Source organism: Palaemon carinicauda, chromosome 5, assembly GCF_036898095.1.
Source record: "Palaemon carinicauda isolate YSFRI2023 chromosome 5, ASM3689809v2, whole genome shotgun sequence".
NCBI lineage: Eukaryota > Metazoa > Arthropoda > Malacostraca > Decapoda > Palaemonidae > Palaemon > Palaemon carinicauda.
The window spans coordinates 169500183-169519187 of NC_090729.1; the positions used below are offsets into that span (position 1 = coordinate 169500183).

A 19005-nucleotide genomic window follows, 5' to 3' on the forward strand; every position below is an offset into this window, starting at 1 on the left:
GAAACAACTGATTACATAGTGACTGGTCACATCGATACTGCTCAAGCAGTGAAGTAGTGTTTGGACATCTAAGGTATTCTGAAATGTAATGCATGGACTTTCAACGCATAGTGATCGTGCGCAGGGAGGCAATTACGAGTGTGGAAGTGATCGTGTGAGTGGAGGCAATCGCGAGTATGGAGGTTATCGTGCGTGTGGAGGCAATCACGAGTGTGGAGGTCATCGTGCGAGTGAAGGGAATCGCAAGTGTGTATGTGATTGAGCACGTCGAGGCAATCGCGAGTATGGAGGTGATAATGTGCGTGAAGGAGATCATGTGCGTGAAGTGATCATGCGCGTGGAGGCGATCATGCGCGTGGAGGCAATCATGAGTGTGGAGGTGATAATGCTCGTGAAGGCAATCGCGAGTGTGGTGATGATTATGCATGTAGAAGCAATCGCCAGTGTGTAAAATGATGTGTGCGTGGAGGGGAGGCAATCACGAGTGTGGAGATGATCGTGCATGTGGAGGCAATCACGAGTGTGGTGGTGATCATGCATGTGGAAGTAATCGCGAGTGAGTAAGTGATGTGCGCATGGAGGCAATTGTGAGTGTGGAGATGATCGTGCACGTGGAGGCAATCGTGAGTGTGGAGGTGATTGTGCACGCGGAGGCAATCGCGAGTGTTGAGGTAATCGCAAGTGTGGAGGTGAACCTGTGCGTGAAGGCAATAGCGAGTGTGGAGGTGATCATGCGAATGAAGGGAATCACGAGTGTGTAGGTGATTGAGCAAGTGGAGACAATCGCGAGTGTGGAGGCGATCGTGCGCATGAAGGGAATTGCGAGTGTGGAAGTGATTGAGGACGTGGAGACAATCACGCATGTGGAGGTGATCGTGAAGTAAAGGGAATCGCAAGTGTGGAAGTGATTGAGCATGAGGAGTGTGTAGAGGTGATCGTGATCATAGATGTGATTGTGCACGTGGAGGTAATCGTGTGCGTGGAGGTGATCGTGCGCGTGGTGTTGATCGTGCGTGTGGTGGTGATCGTGCTCATGGAGGTGTTCGTGAGCATAGATGTGATCGTACATGTGGAGGCAATCGCGAGTGTGGAGGAGATAGTGTGCATGAAGGCGATCGCGAGTGTGGAGTTGATCGCGCATGTGGAGGCAATTACGAAGTGGAGGTGATTGTGCACGAAGAGGCAATCGCAAGTGTGGAGGTAATCGTGAGCGTAAATCGCTAGTGTGGAAGAGATCGTGTCCGGGAAGGCAATCGCACGCGTGTAGGTGATCGGGTGCATAGAGGTGATCATGCGCGTGGAGGCAATCGTGAGTGTGGAGGTGATAATACGCGTGGAGGCAATCGTGAGTGTGGAGGTGATAATACGCGTGGAGGAGATCAAGTGTGTGGAGGTGATCATGCGCGTGGATGCAATCGCAAGTGTGGAGGTGTTAATGCGCGTGAAGGCAATCGCGAGTGTGGTGGTGATCATGCACGTGGAAGCAATTGCGAGTGTGGAGGTGATGTGCGCGTGGAGGCAATAGTGAGAGTGGAGGTGATCGTGCACTTGGAGGCAATTGCGAGTGTGGAGGTAATCGCAATTGTGGAGGTAATCACAAGTGTGAAGGTGATCCTGGGCGTAGAGGCAATCGCGAGTGTGGAGGTGATCAATCGCGTGGAGGAGATCGCGAGTATGGAGGTGATCAATCGCGTGGAAGAGATCGCAAGTGTGGAGGTGATCAATCGCGTGGAAGGGATCGCGAGTGTGGAGGTGATCAATCGCGTGGAGGAGATCGTGCGTGTGGAGGCAACCACGAGTGTGGAGATGAGGGTGCTCGTGGAGGCAATCGCGAGTGTGGAGGTGATCGTGCATGTGGAGGTGATCGTGCATGTGGAGGAGATCACGCGTGTGGAGGTGATCATGCATGTGGAGGAGATCGCGCTTGTGGAGGTGATCGTGCACGTGGAGGAGATCGTACGCGTGGCGAAGATCGTGCGCGTGGCGGAGATCATGCACGTGGAGGCAATCGCGAGTGTGGAGGTGATGGTGCGTGTGGAGGCAATTGCGAGTGTGGAGATGATGGTGCGTGTAGAGGCAATCGCGAGTGTGGAGATGATGGTGCATGTGGAGGCAATCGCGAGTGTGGAGATGATGGTGCGTGTGGAGGCAATCGCGAGTGTGGAGATGATCGTGCGCATGAAGGCAATCGCGAGTGTGGAGTGTGTGCCAGTGATCATGTACATGGAGGAGTAGGCGATGATTATGTGCGTAAAGATACACGTGAAGGTGATTGTGAAGACGACAGCGCCCGTGAAGACAAACATTAAGGCAATCATAATCGTGGAGGTGATTGTGGACATTGGTTCGGGGATTGTAAATGTCTGTGTAATCGTTCTCGTGCTTGTCGAGCATCGTCTGATGGTATTGTGGAGTGTAGTCTTGCAGAGTAAGGTCTCATGGAGATCAATGAGCTCCTGTTGTTGGATAATCATCTCATAGAGATAGAAGACTACAGGAACCTTCTTCACGTGTGCGGGTGGAGAAGGTGCTCTTTGCTCATGAGAGCCAGAACACCAATCTAAGAAGTCTGCAATCTCACAAGAACTCGTCAGGTCTGATTATGAAGATCATGGTTGTCTCGAAATTTGTGTGAGAGAGGGAGGAATTATCAAAGCATTCACGGAAAGTCCCTGGCGAGAGTAGGACGAGAGCAAGGCTCTGCTTCTTGACCAAGAAAGTTTGTGCCTTGTCTCTTACAAAACTTAGCACTGGTAGCGGGGATATGAGTCCTTGTACTTTGTACCTCAATGCATTCCTAGGTTTTGGAACAGTATTGTTCCTACCTTGAAACCATGCAAAATACCAAACTAAGACTCTGAAGAGTACGATTGATTGGCTGTCATGCTCTTCAGTGACTTCTTCCTCAGCGCACGTCTTTGGAACTCTCCAACCGGTGAAAGGGAAGCAGCAGTAGCCGCGCATGCTGATATTTCTTCAGCATGCACTGTAATGCACTCTTGAGAAAAGAGAGAGAGAGAGAGAGAGAGAGAGAGAGAGAGAGAGAGAGAGAGAGAGAGAGTGTGTGTGTGTGTGTTGGGGGGGGCATCCAGGAAGGGAAAGGGAAGAGTGACGCCTTTCATCCAGCAAAGGAGAGGGAAGAGTGACGCCTTTCATCCAGCAAAGGAGAGGGAAGAGTGACGCCTTTCATCCAGCAAAGGAGAGGGAAGAGTGACGCCTTTCATCCAGCAAAGGAGAGGGAAGAGTGACACCTTTCATCAAGCAAAGGAGAGGGAAGAGTGACGCCTTTCATCCAGGAAGGGAGAGAGAAGAGTGACGCCTCTCATCCAGGAAGGGAGAGGGAAGAGTGACGCCTTTCATCCAGGAAGGGAGAGGGAAGAGTGATGCCTTTCATCCAGGAAAGGAGAGGGAAGAGTGATGCCTTTCCTTCCCGGCCAGGACCAGCCATGCATATCCTCAGCTTGTACGAAAATTGTGAGAACCATACTGTATTGCTTAACGGCAGGTAACACACAAAACTAGAGCACAAAAAGTGTTATTAGTAAATACTGCATATCCTATTTATTCTTCCATTATCATTCCTAAAACAACTCTCTGCAATACCATTTATGCAAACAGAAGAAGCAAAAGATTTTCAGCCACGTGAAGACACTGAGAAGTTAGTCTGTACTCTCCAGCGTCCAAAGTCAAAGTGACACTATTTGGCGAAGAGAAGGTTACCCGCCAAACATCAGCTACTACTGCTACCTTATTAAAACTTCAAAAGGCCATCTCCAACTTAGCTGAAGTCATACTCCTATTAATGGCTGAAGGTTTGTATCGTGTAGGAACAAATTTACAAAACATCCACAAAACACTACGGTAAGGAATACCTGTAAATACAAATATAATATGGTTCCAAAAATGTTTGAAATCTTAATTGCTAAAGATACTTGTTGTATTTTGACAACAACCAGTCAATCCAATTTACGGACAATATAACTCAATTGTCATAAACTATATAAATTCTACCAAATGCTGTTCTGACCGCAGTAATGGCCATTTTAATAAAAAGTAAAAATCTGAATTGAATATACAAGCAAAACAAATAAACATCAATGTATATTGTGTTTGACCTATACACTTGAATCATTAAAAAGTAGTGTCCGCTGTAACATGTCCTTGCAGGTTATTAATGCTTTTCTCAAATTAGCCTTAATATCTAAAAATCCAAAGTTTTAATGTACAGTATTTTAGTTAGAGCCAAAACCAAATATGCATGGCTATACAGAACTGTACCTGCTATATATTACAAGTTGTACATACTGCTAGTATTATGTGGTCAAAATCTCTCAAAACCCTCATTAAAAGTGTTGTACTGTAGTGGATGAAGAATATAGAACTTACCATTTTGAGATATTTTCTGTATATTGGAACCAATACTCTGTGAAAATCTTTGGAGCTCCATGCTGATATTACCGCCACTCTGATAGGATGAGATCCCATCCATTCTTTTTAACGCTCCTCTATGTAAATCAGGGGTCTATGACCACTGTCTGAAAAAAATAAAAGAAAACTGTTTTATAGAAAACTTTAATTGACAAAATTTGTAATCATATTACACTACTTACAATTATTTGCTTAGATACTGCCAACTTGTATAGTCTATATTACTATTAATTAAGTTTCATAAGAAATCTAATGTCTAAGGCAATAGACTTCATGTACAGAAACAAATATCAATGCACAGTGTGATAAGTCTATCACTTTATACTTCATTAAAATTCCATAATTTGGAACCAAGTTTTCAGCTCTTCACTTAAAAGCACAAATCTTAAAATTATTTTGTATTTTACCTAGCTATACAAACTTAAGTCCTTTAGCAGGAGTAAGATTCTGGCAAAAGCTGGAAATGGCCAATGAAGAATTATTGAGGTTCTGGCAATCGCCACCCAGTATTCACTGGTGATATGGATCTGACAGCATTCACAGCCTTCATTTCAATGCTGCCTGGGACTCGCAGGGTGGATTTGGCAGAAGTGAAAACAAAATAAATTAGGTTTGTATAGCGAGGAAAAATAGAAATTACTTTTATAAATCGTGAATTGTTCCTATGCGAATAAAAACCTTCGTCTTTTGGTAGAGGAGTCATCCTTAGGAGTGATGAAGTCCTGCTGGCCCAACTGGCTGGCTAGCAACCCGGGATCACGATGCTCGGTCTGGTAAGGAGAAGAGAGCAAATGACCACCCATAGGTGGGCAGAAGTCCAATCAACTGGCTGATAAATTGATCTAGGACTGCCACATCCAAGCTTAAGGAAGCTTAGGATGGGGATCCTGACACCTCGTGAACATGTTAGTGTTAATATCAGAGGTTGACGGCCTGTGCAGTGATGGTCAGTGAGTAAGGGACCACTCTGTAACTATATCTAGATTTCTGTATAACCTCAGGTTTGTCATTTCAGTAGATTGGGGACATAACGGAATATGCAAGTACTGTATGTAAGAACTAAGAAATATTCAGGTAACTTGCAAAATGGGGCTTACCTATAGTCGATAGAAGTCCGCTTGCAGGGTCTCGGATACTGTACCTGTCTTGATTTGTGTCATCGGTTACTTCTTGCAAACTCATATCTGCTAGGGTCCAAACTTAGGGACCGTTGTTGCTAGATTTTGAGTCTCAGTAATAAAATCTGGTGAGAAAGTAACCTACTCCCATGGAATGGGGAATTCCAAAGGAGAGACCACGCAACCCACTGACCTTCTTTGCAGAGGTTAGGGCAAAAAGGAAGACCATTAAAGGGTCAAGTTACAATCTGTCACTGGACTCGATGGCTCATATGGAGATCATTTCATGAAATGGAGGACTTTCGCCACATTCCAAGGAAGCAGCCTCACTTCTAACAGAAAGCAAGTTAGTTCAAAGCTCCGTATGAACATTGATAATTTGCCGAAAAGGGAAAGGACTCCTCTCAACCTAAAGATCTGGCTTAAGGCTGAGCGATAGCCTAGCTTTTTAACGCTGAGGCTGAACAAAATATTTCCTTTTAGGGATATAATAAAAATCTTTAGACAGGGGTATAAAAGCACCAACCAAAAAAGAATGTCCACTTTACCTGATAAAATGCGATACAGGACACCCTGAGTTATCTAAATCTCCTTTTCATAACTGGCCACAAAAAAACTTCTCTGAGTGAGCTGAAGATGGATTCACTTCAAGTATTAAATAGTAGGGATGTGACTGCTCTATGATCTCTACGAGTGTGGTTGACGTAGAAGGTCGTGTAAGGGAAGTAACTTCCTCGGAACTTCTGTAGCAGCAGAAGGTCCGAGAACCTTTCTGCATGTTGCTATAGGGGGAGCTATTAACATCACAGAAAGGTTAGACAACAATCTCACTTTCTTGAGAAGACATTAAGGCTTTCAAGAGGAAACTGAAGACTTTCTTATTCCATGAGTCGTATGACATCGACCATTCAACAGTAAATGAGCAATACATATGAAATATTGAATACTCTGAACAAACGAGATATAACGACAGTGGAGGTCCTGTAGAGAGTGGGGTTCCCCTGCTGTATGGGAACGAAAAATCTGCCGTCAAAGTAAAAGTAAAGTAAGAGGGACATTGCAAACAGGTCTATAATAGCAAACCTCACAAAGTCAAAACATTAGTCGCGACTCGCTTCCTTAAATTTCTCCATAACTGCATCAATATCGTCCACTGGGGACAAAGACGGGGTTTGAAAACAATGACAACCTCCCTCTTTGGCACTTATCAAAGGGATTTGGAGAAGACGACTGACGTTCTTCTAGATCCAGTTGACTAACTAGTCGGCTGCGTTATGGGCCATGAACTCTACCGCCCTGGCACCAGAGGAAGATGTCTTTGAAGACCTGCTTAGGCCAGGGTTGGAGAGATCTTCAGTGTCAGCCAGGGAATCAACAATTCTCGACCAGTGGCTCACGAACATGAGGCTTGAAGGGTCGCCTTCACCAGACTCTCCCTTCCTGAGGTGACTCCGCCAGAGAATGCCATCGATTGTGCTTTCAACTTCTCTGCTAAGAGGCCTTAAGCTAAGGCTGACACTGCCGGGGCTAAAGGCAGGGGAAAAGGGATATCACAATATTTCTTTGTCTTACATAGGGCGAAAAAAGTAATCTCGACAAATTACCAGCCCTAAGGGATTCATTCCTCTCAGAGATTTATAAGCTAACCTTCCGTATTGAACCAGCTAGCACCCTAGACAATGGAATCACTAACCTGGGCCTAGGGGTGTGATAGAGCAGGCCTAGGGGTGCGATAGAGCAAGCCTAGGGTCTCCCTTGCCCTTCAGGAGAGGAATAAGCAGGTTCACCAAGGACTGACAGTGCAAATGCAGGACAAAACCTGAAGTTCCCTGGAGACGTCCTTGTTGTCAAAGGAAAATAAAGCAGTTCATCAGTCTGATCTGATGAAGCTGAAGTCACCATCAAAGTTAACTCAGGTAGATAAGGCTGCTTTGACAATATCTTGAATCATTCCAGAGTCGAGATCCCTAAAGGTAACTGTATAAGAGTGTGCTAAAAGATTGTGCTTGTGTGTGGCTCGTGCGAAACAAGGATGCAAGGTGTCTCTTAGAGGCGGCAATACCTGCCGAAGCTTAAGCCGCATCTGAGAAACTTTTGAAAGATCTAGGCCAAGATCCTTCCATAGTAGGTCTGGGTTAGATCGGTGGAATATCAAATTCCCCGTCTCTACGTGTCTCTGATACCGAGATATGTGAGAGATTGATACTTGAGAGGGGGGGCTGGCTGAGTTGGAGCCTTAGACCTAGGTACAGATGACAAAGGAGCGGTGAGATCACGGAAGGATGCTACTGTGTTACTGCTTGACGAGCATGAGGTTTAAGTTGAAGGGGAGGGATATGGGATGGTAAACAGACATCTCCCCTTAAATGGAAGAAACCCCTGCCTGTTCTGCAATCGGCAGGCTAGTATCTCTCACTCCCATGATGGAATAATAAGGAACTCACTGGGTTACAGGGAGAGATTGCATCCGCTCCCCCCCCACTCACTCCGAGGAGCTGCAGGATCGTGGCGACGAATCACGAGAATGCTAGCGAGCTCCTACGCTCACTCCAAAGAGTTACAACATGATAGCAATGCATTATGATCAAGCTTGCAAAAAAACTTGAGGAGGAGTACTCTTAATCAAGGACAACCACATATTGCCTTCATGGAGCAGGCTCAGTGCACATTCTTAACCTGGAGGGTGGGTGGGCGAGGTTGTTACCATTAACAGGGTCAACCAGCAAACCTTCGGTGGGAGGAACTGCAGAAGAAGAGGCTTGAGGAACAGTGACAGAGAGAAGGTAAACCCTTTTCTCGGCACAGGAAGGGGATGAGACTGGGTCAATCCCAGTAGGCGAAAATGACGCTCCTACAGTGTACCATGCTTCAACTCCAGAAGCCAATCCTTCAAGTGGAACCCAAAAGTTTGAAGGAAGGCTATAGCTCATAAGGACCATCAATGGAGAACCCAAAAGTTTGAAGGAAGGCTATAGCTCATAAGGACCATCAATGGAGAACTTTTCACGGAAGAAAACATACATTCCTCTTGTTCGTCCTCCAGAGGGGACTGAACAAGCAGAGACAAGAGGGAGGGGGTTACTGCAGAAGATGAAGAAAATCTGGGAGAATCCTTTGCTACTTTTTTCACCTTTAGCAGAACCATTCCCACTGGGAAGATGGCTGCTCCCAGTTCTCGCTGCAGGGAGACTCCTCTTATACATCCTCTGCCCAATGGGCAATGCTAATGAGGATTCGTCCCTAAGATCAGAACGTGTGACAAACAAGACCAACCATACCTGGAAAGAGTTGCATGCTGTTTACTTAGAAAACAGCAGTCATCCGCCAAATGAGAAAAATAAAAGTTTAAACAGCCAGTTACAGAAACCGGAGAGGCAGCGGAGCATGTCTGCTCTCTTCGGAGGCTAATCAAATACTGGCTAAGCTAGTGAGTATATGGAAAATAACAGCAGAGCTCTCCTGCTACCCCTGCTAGCCACCCGCTTCTGTGAGTGTTAGCTGCCACCTCGCTCAAAGTTTTTTTTAGCCAGAACACCATCTCGCGCTGATTAATCTCTTACGTAAAGGACAAGGGTTTGTATTCGTGTCAGAACAAATGGGAAACCAAAATTTGGGCAGGAGAACCACCCGTCAGAAATTTTATGAACTTTTCTCAGGATCTCCTGTCATGGTGGCCAAAACAAAAGCAATAAAATGGGTACTTCAACAAAATTTGGTATCTAAGTAATTCTTAACTGCCAAATTAGGTTAGGGGGACTACTCTAGTTTTAGAAAAGTTATATTCAATTATGTTGGTAAAAATTGGTTTATCAATATTGTGCTATAAAGTAATGGTGCTCAGTTAAGTTAAAAACAAAGAAATTAATAAATTTCTTCCAACCACAAAAAATCTTCCGAGGATGCATTTTTTATTTCACATAATGCATAATATAACCATTAATGTACACAAAAAATTGGTCTTTTGTATATAAAAAAAAAAAAAAAAAAAAAAAAAAAAAAAAAAAAAAAAAAAAAAAAAAAAAGAGATATCTATGAAAAAGAACTTGGGGTTTAACTGACCAGAAAACTAATTAGATGGAGAGTTAAAAGAGGTAAGTGAGCCTCCTGCAGCCACTAGTTCAATCAAATGAAAATTATTACTTTTATTATTAAAAAGAAAAGGTTAACTATAGTCAATTTCTTTTAGCAAGGCAGATTTGCACCGACGCGCAGCGGTGCCCTTTTAGCTTGGAAAATTTTTCTGATTGCTGATTGGTTGGATAAGTTAATTCTAACCAATCAGAGAGCAGGAAACTTTTCCAAGCTAAAAGAGCACCGCTACAAGTCAGTGCAAACGCGCCTCATTATAAAAAATTGAGTATAGTCTATATAAAGGTTGAGGGGAACACTACACTTATGATACTTTTAATTTTTTGCCAAATCCATGAACCACGTTTTTTTTCTACTCGCTATGTATCGTCCATTTCTAACCCTGAACATTAAAGCAAACCACCCGTTCATGAGTTTTCCTACCCCTCCTCAATATAAATACAATTATAGTGGGGAATCCCAGTGGGAAACTGGGGTTTCGAGTGGGAAAACACCAAATACGTGTGATTTTCCGCAATAGTAATGGTCAGAAATACATGATAAACACAAGATAACAGGTTAGTAAAATATATAGTTCATGTAAGTGGTTGGAAAATAAAGTATCATAACCTATAATTCATATCACGTCCCTCAAATTGTCTCTGTTCCGCCATGGCTGGATTCGCTTGCAAAAACAAACATAACCTTACTACTCTATTCTGGCAAGTGGTATATGGATGTGCTGCGCAAGCCATCCCCATGGGTCATTATTTCAAGGATATCTTTTCCATTCACTTTCTCATAAACTACAATTGTTATACCGTATACGGAACGCCAAGTGCTTTCAGCGTAAACAATTACCGTAAATTATGAAATTAATTGTACTTCTCTCTTAGAGACGTCATGTGATCCAAATCATGTTGGATATGAGGGGTAGGATGGGAAAAAATGGTTGTTGTAAAACAATATCTGGGAACTAGAACATAAACACAGTACTGTAATTGGAACCTCTTAATTGATTAATAAAGCCAGGATATAATCAAGTCATAAAAAAAAACAGAAAAGCTGGCAAAAGCGAATGCAATCAGTGTACAAGCAGTGACTCCTAATTAAGTCTTCCAAAAGTACGCAATGGACTTTGAAAATGAAATAGAGTTCACAATTTAATCAATCAATACGTAAGTTATGCTCCAGCCCCACAAGTCATACAGAGAAAACTGACAAACAATCGTCTATTTTGAGTACCGCAATCCAGTTTCGCTAGACATATATCAACCAAGAACTGTTCACTTTGGTAGGTTAGGTTAAGCTTGATAGTATGTCAATCTTTTTAAATTGAGCGGTCTCACGGAGAAAAAAAAATATTCAGGATGGAGTTATACAAAGTTACTTCAGGTTTTGTCATCCTATTACTTTATAGACATATTTCACAGCAGCAGACATAAATTTGGGGTGTATGTATAATAGCGGGCACATGCATGTATGATGACGGCCGACTAAGAATACAGAAGCGTAAGGGGGGTCGCACCCGTTAGGTAAGTACGTAAGGACACGGCTTGTAGGTTAAGTAAGGGGGGAAAGTTTAGTTTAGTTGGTGTCCATATTTTATGCTTGCTGGAGGAAGCGGCCGCTGATACACAAAGGCTCCTATTGTATTTTTAGAGTAGCCTACCCAGCAATTATTTACTGTAGCACAATATTACTAATGAATAGAATAAGAAGTGTTCCTGGTTTATCTAATGGTACTTTGAACTGTTCTAATGTAAAATATTGGAGGAAACCCATATTTTTCTTTAAATTATATATTTTTTTAAATTTGAAAAGTTATGAAAAAAAAAATTTTAAAAGGGAAACAAACACAAGATCCACCTAACCTAAGAGCCGTATCCTTATCTAACCAGCGGAGACTATGTCTCCCGTGAACTCCCTTTGACTGCAGTACTCTTATCTTAGCCTCAGGCTAAGCCTCAATACTCTTTGTTTACCAATCCGCTTCACTCCCAGTTTTAACCCCCAGACTAGGTAATGGGTGTTCAAACTAGGGATATATTCACCAATGTTGGTATAAATCGGTTAAGGAATATTGTGCTACAGAAAAACAAAAAAACAAAAACCGCATATCCCAGGGAAATCTAAGAGACGTCACAAGTCTACTCAATGTACCTCGTTAACTAGGGTAGGGTGAATATCAATAATACCTGTTCTCCCTTGAAATAAAGATTAACCTTCCTTCACTCTTCGTCTTTTACAGAGAAAATAATTATTAGTGGTTACACCCACTCTCCAGCTGACACTTCGTTGACCCAATGAGACCACTTGCTCACTTAGCCTGAGACAATTTACGCATTCCCTAAGACACACTTATATCTAGCCTAACACATTAAACTACGTTCCGCCAACAAACTGATAAACTTTCATATACTTGTCTTCTATTCAGATAATTACATTTGCGGAATTTTTCCTTAAACCAAGAAAGACAAAATAACAATAGGAAGTCAGGTGACTAGAATCTGGTTGACAGATTACTACGAAGCCAGCGAAGTTTTCGTGTCCAAATGTCAATGTGTTAGTCATTTTCACCGTTGGGAAGATTACTTATAAATGTATAATTGTAAATCATAAGTGAATTTTTATACTACAGAAATTATTCTTATATCTTTAGAATTGACTAAATGTGGTAAAATTGATACATAAGGCCTGATTTTTTATATTCCACTGACATCGTTTCAAAACATTTCTGCTCGTTAAATGTACGCTGAGAATATCTAATAAATTCCTTCTTTATTTGTGTCTAAACTTCTTCTTTCTATATGATGACTTTACTAACAATCTTAAATCCAGTCTGAACTTCAAATAAAATTTTACCTTCTTTGAAAATAGTAGTTATAGAAATGCATGGTGTTATTGAATATCATCATGGCAATTAATTTCTTAGGAACTTGTTTTCTTTGAGAAATGAACTATCTCCACTCCGCTTTGTGCAATTTTTCCATAGATTTTCAGAAGGTATAATTCCTCTTTTTTCATGACATCCTGAACATTCCTATAGGCATTTTCCTTTCACATACATTACTTTTCTGAATGTGAGTCATTGGAACCTTTCCATCGTATGCGCAACCTTATCAATCTTTGAGACCTCATATCTCTCCAAGACTCCATTACTTATCCATAATAATCGCTTCACTATACTCTGGCCACGTCATTTTATAACCCCGTTTTATTTGTCAGTATCAATATCCTGTTGTGGGATATCATTGGATAAGGAGATATTTCTTAAGTTTATATGTGAAATATCCAATTTAGTGTTATCACTGCTCTTAAAATATAATATTTTGAATGTTCGATACTTCTCTTGTAGTTTTTTTATTTCTTTGTTTCCTTTCCTCACTAATAATAATAATAATAATAATAATAATAATAATAATAATAATAATAATAATAATAATAATAATAATAATAATAATAATAATAATGAAGCAATTGCCTCAATTTGACCAAGCTATTGCTTCCTTTATACTGCACTTTTGACACTTGCTTAATTTACAGTACGGTGTGACTGACATCCATTCCCTATGCCATACATATATGAAAAATATCACATATTTATTTCTCTCATTGTCGTGGCCTCGGGTTACTATAGACCAGAATTGAACACTCTTACCTCTACTTTATTCATTATATGTACATACATATAAGAACATACATTCACAGTTTTACCCTATATACTGTATTACTTAAATCCATGAACTTATCTATGCTAGCAATCATCTTATGCCATATGATACTCACTTAGGCTTATGTTACAAAGGAAACGTCATAATTTACACCATCCAAAAATAACCAATTAGAGTAATTGATATTACTAATCCTCTTCAATAAACTCGACACTAAAACAGAATATAAATATAAATATATCATAGGAACCAAAGCAGTTATAACATGTATCATAACACGATACCATTTTTTTTCTAATAATACTATAAGATTATTTTCTCTCTTTATAAAAAGGCTTGCTCTCTTGTTTTTTTAACCCTATCCTACTCTTTGACACAGTTTATCTGTATTCCTGTCATCAGCTTCTCAGAGAGACACCCCACCAGATCTGGTGTTTCAAAACTGTAACTGGTTAATGGAAGAGAAGTCACCAACAACATTTTTGGGAAATCATTTCAACCTTCTTGAAAAAAAAAAGGCAGAATGGTGGAAACACGCAAAAAGAATATATATATATATATATATATATATATATATATATATATATATATATATATATATATATATATATATATATATATATATATATATATATATATATATATATATACACACGCACACACACACACACACACACACACACACATATATATATATATATATATATATATATATATATATATATATATATATATATATATATATATATATATATATATATATATATCAGTAAAATAATCTAATGAAAAAAAACGGTTTTATTATTGTTACGGACGGGAAAAGCTTTCCTACTAAAAAAACCCATTGGTCGTACGATTAGTGAAATGAATGTAACGTTCGGACCTCGGACTATATAGTCATTATAGTAATCGAGTGGGTATCAACAAGGAAAATTAGAGAAAATATCAAAGACAAGAACATGCATGATCGTATGTTCGTACAGAGTAGATAAAAAGAAATGACAACGGATGTAATGTTGATAAGAGGAATAGTAAATGATATATATGAACATCATTTGGCTGCAGCACAAATCAAGTGATGTAAATTTCCGTTGGGGAAGGACTGAAACCGTGGCCACCGAAATGGGGTTGTTAAAATCTCTACATTTACATTTATTTGATTGACGTGTCATTTTGAAAGTCAAGTACTTGCTAGACAGTTATTTTGAAAATCCTATAAAATAAGAAATAACTTAGATAATGGTAGAGCACACCGGCGGAAGCTAGAGACTGATAAAAGAGATAGAAGAAGTGTGAACAGTTCATAGACGTCTATCCTAAAGCAGAATTATTATTATTATTATTATTATTACTTGCTAAACTACAGCCCTAGTTGGGAAAGCAGGATGCTATAAACCCAGGGGTCCCAACAGGGAAAATAGCCCAGTGAGGAAAGGAAACAGGGAAAAATAAAATATTTTGGGAACAGTAACAACATTGAAATAAATATTTCCTATACAAACTATATAAAACTTTAACAAAATAAGAGGAATAGAAATTAGATAGAATGTTGTGCCCGAGTCTACCCTCAAGCAAGAGAACTCTAACCAAAGACAGTGGAAGACCATGGTACAGAGGCTATGGCACTATTATCAATATTATTATTATTACTAGCCAAGCTACAACCCTAGTTGGAAAAACAAGCTGCTATAAGCCCAAGGGCTCCAACAAGGAAAAATAGCCCAGTGAGGAAAGGAAACAAGGAAATAAATAAATGATGGGAACAAACTAACATTAAATCATTCTACAGACAGTAACAACGTCAAAATAGATATGTCATATATAAACTATTAACAACGTCAAAAACAGATATGTCATATATAAACTATAAAAAGACTCATGTCAGCCTGGGCAACATAAAAACATTTGCTCCAACTTTGAACTTTTGAAGTTCTACTGATTCAACTACCCGATTAGGAAGATAATTCCACAACTTGTAACAGCTGGAATAAAACTTCTAGAATACTGTGTAGTATTGAGCCTCATGATGCCCTGGCTATTAGAATTAACTGCCTGCCTATTATTACGAACAGGATAGTATTGTCCAGGGAGATCTGAATGTAGATAACAATGATTTGATTTTGGAGTGATAACGATGTACACAAGCTTCGTGTATGCGGTCTTTGCATACTGTATTCACAAGCAAGAAACAACCACCTAGATAGTGTACCTATAATAAGACCTTTAAACAAAATCACGACGTAATAACATCACATAAATGTAATGGCATTACCTGAAATACCTTAATCTAAAGTAAGTTCCTGCACACACACCAATTATCAATAGCTGGTGAGTTGCTCTTAATTCTACATTTTTCTTTACCTTTCATCTTGTTTTTTTTTTCCATTTAACCATCGTACGTGTTTTTCCCTTCAGTTAAGTATATGTTGAGTTAAAAAATGCGAAAGAAATACAAATTTCTCTTGTGTGGTTTCAGGTTCCTCGTTGCTCTCTTCACAACACTACGATTGTGAGCACTGAACTAGATGTGTATGTGGACAGCTCTGCAGTCTGCAGAAAGTTCATTGTCATTAGTCACCTCCTACACAGACAGCACAGCTTGCATACCTTTACCTCTAATTTCTAGAGCCTGTCTAATTTATCGATCAACTTCTTTAGTTGGCGTTTCTAACTTCCTTAGTTCTCTGCCATTATGCACTGTTGCTATAACAAAAGTTTCTTTAAAGTTAGATAATCTAAAGCAATACAGTGTCTCCCCTATTTCTCGTTTTTGCTCAGAAGACCAAATAGAATGTTGTATATATTAAACAAGGAGTGGGTATAGTATTAATCGTATATCCACCAGATGCAAAGGCGGTACGCATACGATGTTAGGCTATATCTCTGTCATATTTTGATGAGATATTTCAAGCATGAGACTTTTTAATTGAGTTTCATTCGTTAACCCTTTCAAGAAGAGGTCCAATAGGACAACATAGAGGAGACGTGTTAACAAAACACATAGGCTATGTATCTCAGACAAATTGTCAAAATGCAGTCTAATTGATTTTGCAGGCTCTCTCTCTCTCTCTCTCTCTCTCTCTCTCTCTCTCTCTCTCTCTCTCTCTCTCTCTCTCTCTCTCTCTCTCTCTCAGCAAACCACATGGAACGACGTAGTAAGCATTCTACTGAAATATCTTTGTAGTGTACAACAATATAACTGCAAGAGCACCAGGGAGCTCTCGACTTTGTTTATTTACATTCCCGTGCCTAAAGAAAAAGGATGGCTAACATAAATATAGAAATGGGTAGAATTGAAAACATTTATGGTAGATTGTATGAAATGTTATCAACGAGGATTACTTCATACAGGATAAAAGACATTGAGTATAGTCACGGGAAATTTCTAACGCATCCGTGTTAAGTTTAAGCTCACAAATCTTCGCAAAACGGCGTAGGCTGACTTGGTATGTGGGTCTTGATCATGCAGGAGAGTCAGGCGTGGACGTGTACACACATACTACTTTATATGGACAATTCTTTTGGATGTTGTTTTAACACTTATAACTCCATGGCAGTAGGAAGTAGGTTGGCCAGGGCACCACCCACCCGTTGAGATACTACTCTAGCGAGTTATTGGGTCCTTTGACTGGTCATACAGTACTACATTGGATTCCTCACTCTGGTTACGGTTCATTTTCCCTTTGCCTACACATACACCGAATAGTCTGGCCTATTCTTTACATATTCTCCTCTGTCCTCATACATCTGACAACACTGAAATTACCAAACAATTATTCTTCACCCAAGGGTTATCTACTGCACAGTAATTGTTCAGTGGTTAATTTACTCTTGGTAAGGGTAGAAGAGACTCTTTAGCTATGGTAACCAGATCTAGGAGGACACTACCAAAATCAAACCATTGTGCTCTAGTCTTGGGTAGTGCCATAACCTCTGTACTATGGTCTTCTGCTGTCTTGGATTAGAGTTCTCTTGCTTGAGGGTACACTCGGGCACACTATTCTATTTTATATCTCTTCCTCTTATTTTGTTAAAGTTTTTATAGTTTATATATGAAATATCTATTCAGATTGTTGTTGCTGCTCTTAGAATATTTTGTTTTAATTGTTAATTATTTCTCTTATTTCCTTGCTTCCTTTCCTCACTGGGCTATTTTCCCTGTTGGAGCCCTTGGGCTTATAGCATCATGCTTTTCCAACTAGGGTTGTAGCTTAGCAAGTAATAATAATAATAATAATAATAATAATAATAATAATAATAATAATAATAATCTGTCGTAACCTAGCCAGTGTCCAGAACACAAAAGACTTACTATACAGAAATCGTACCTAATGTAATTTAACCTTTTAAATTAAAAAAAAGGGAATCATAAGAATATTGTTTCACACTCCGTTTTTTGACATCAGATGCACTCACGTCTTTGTAGTAATGATATCAACTTCCACCTAAGGAAGAGTCCATGCTAGTGTGTACCTGAATTAATGTAAGCAAATTTATAGTAAGCTTTGTGATATTCTTTTAACCATTTGCTGGAATATTTTTTGTAGCTAATTGCAGACCGAGGCGTGAAAAAAAAAACGTAAATTTAGTGAAAACTGACACAGATACGTGTTAAACAAGAATATATATATTTCTTAAGGTACACTAATCATAAGATGCGAAGTACGATTAGTTCATTGTGAAAAGACATTTAACCGCAATGAACTTACTTACATGAGTTCATCCCTTTGGAACTAAAGGCCAAGTAAATAGCGAGGCTTGCTATTGGAGTTTGCGCTGATGTCTTATCTATCTTCTCACTTGGTTCATGAAAGAAATTCAAGGATTAATCTTAGTTCAGATTTATACTCCGGGCGAATAATGGATCTCTTCCCCTTCTTTAGAGTCGTATCCCAAAATCTTGGCATTAAATGTAGGCCTACTGTTCTGCACACAAGTCCACCAGTCGGTGATATTGCCTTAGCGGTCAGGAAGTTCCCGATACGATAAGAAAAACCTGCCAGTAAAATCGTGAAGTGGAAGGCCACCTTGTAATGTATCTCAAATCATGGCAAATAACGGATACTCTTATAAAGACAAATAAACTTATTTGGATCACTAGTTTGAACCCCCCCCCCCCCCCCCCCCCCCGTCGATTGTTCAGTGGCTACTTTCTACTTGGAAAGGCTAGAAGTGACTCATTAGCTATGGTAAGCAGCTCTTCTAGAAGAAAGTTATATAGGGACTCTAATAGTGCCATAGCATCTGTACCATGGTCTTCCACTTATACATTTACATATACTATATATATATATATATATATATATATATATATATATATATATATATATATATATATATATATATGTGTGTGTGTGTGTGTGTGTGTGTGTGTGTGTGTGTGTGTGTACTGTATATATATTATCCTTCAGAAAGGAACAAGAAAACAAGTTTGAATAATTTTGCTGATGAATTCTTTATTTCTAAAACCTGGACAAAAAAAAATAATTTAATGCTTGTTTTATTTCCAAAACCATGAATAAATATTTCCTTTAGAAAATAATGTAATTATTCCAAAATAATGTAATCTCTTTTATTATATCTGTCAATGACAGCGATGTTATCGATGGTAGTTGTTATCGCTATGACAAGTCTTAAAAAAAAAAATGATAATAGTTAAACCGTCATAGACACCTGTTCTCCTTTGGCATCAGACAACGGCAACAGGATCCTCCCAC

General features: G+C 39.8%; 1 protein-coding gene and 1 long non-coding RNA gene across 3 annotated transcripts in view; both read right to left on the reverse strand.

Annotated features, from left to right (window-relative positions):
- LOC137641605 (syntaxin-7-like) overlaps positions 1-12162 on the reverse strand; it is a 38156-nt gene extending 25994 nt beyond the window's left edge. Inside the window, exons 1-2 of one of the 2 annotated variants that reach the window (XM_068374326.1) lie at positions 12060-12162; positions 4387-4535 (exon numbers count right to left, since the gene is read on the reverse strand). In XM_068374326.1, coding sequence (XP_068230427.1) covers positions 4387-4489 — 103 coding nt within the window. In that variant the 5' untranslated portion in view covers positions 4490-4535; positions 12060-12162. Of the gene's footprint in view, positions 1-4386; positions 4536-11812; positions 11970-12059 lie in introns of those variants that run through there. The other variant, XM_068374325.1, reaches the window with a different exon arrangement.
- Positions 12163-18724: 6562 nt separating this feature from the next.
- LOC137640662 (uncharacterized) overlaps positions 18725-19005 on the reverse strand; it is a 7950-nt gene continuing 7669 nt past the window's right edge. Inside the window, exon 5 of the long non-coding RNA XR_011044439.1 lies at positions 18725-19005. This exon is cut by the window's right edge and continues 112 nt beyond it. This is a non-coding gene — a long non-coding RNA (uncharacterized lncRNA).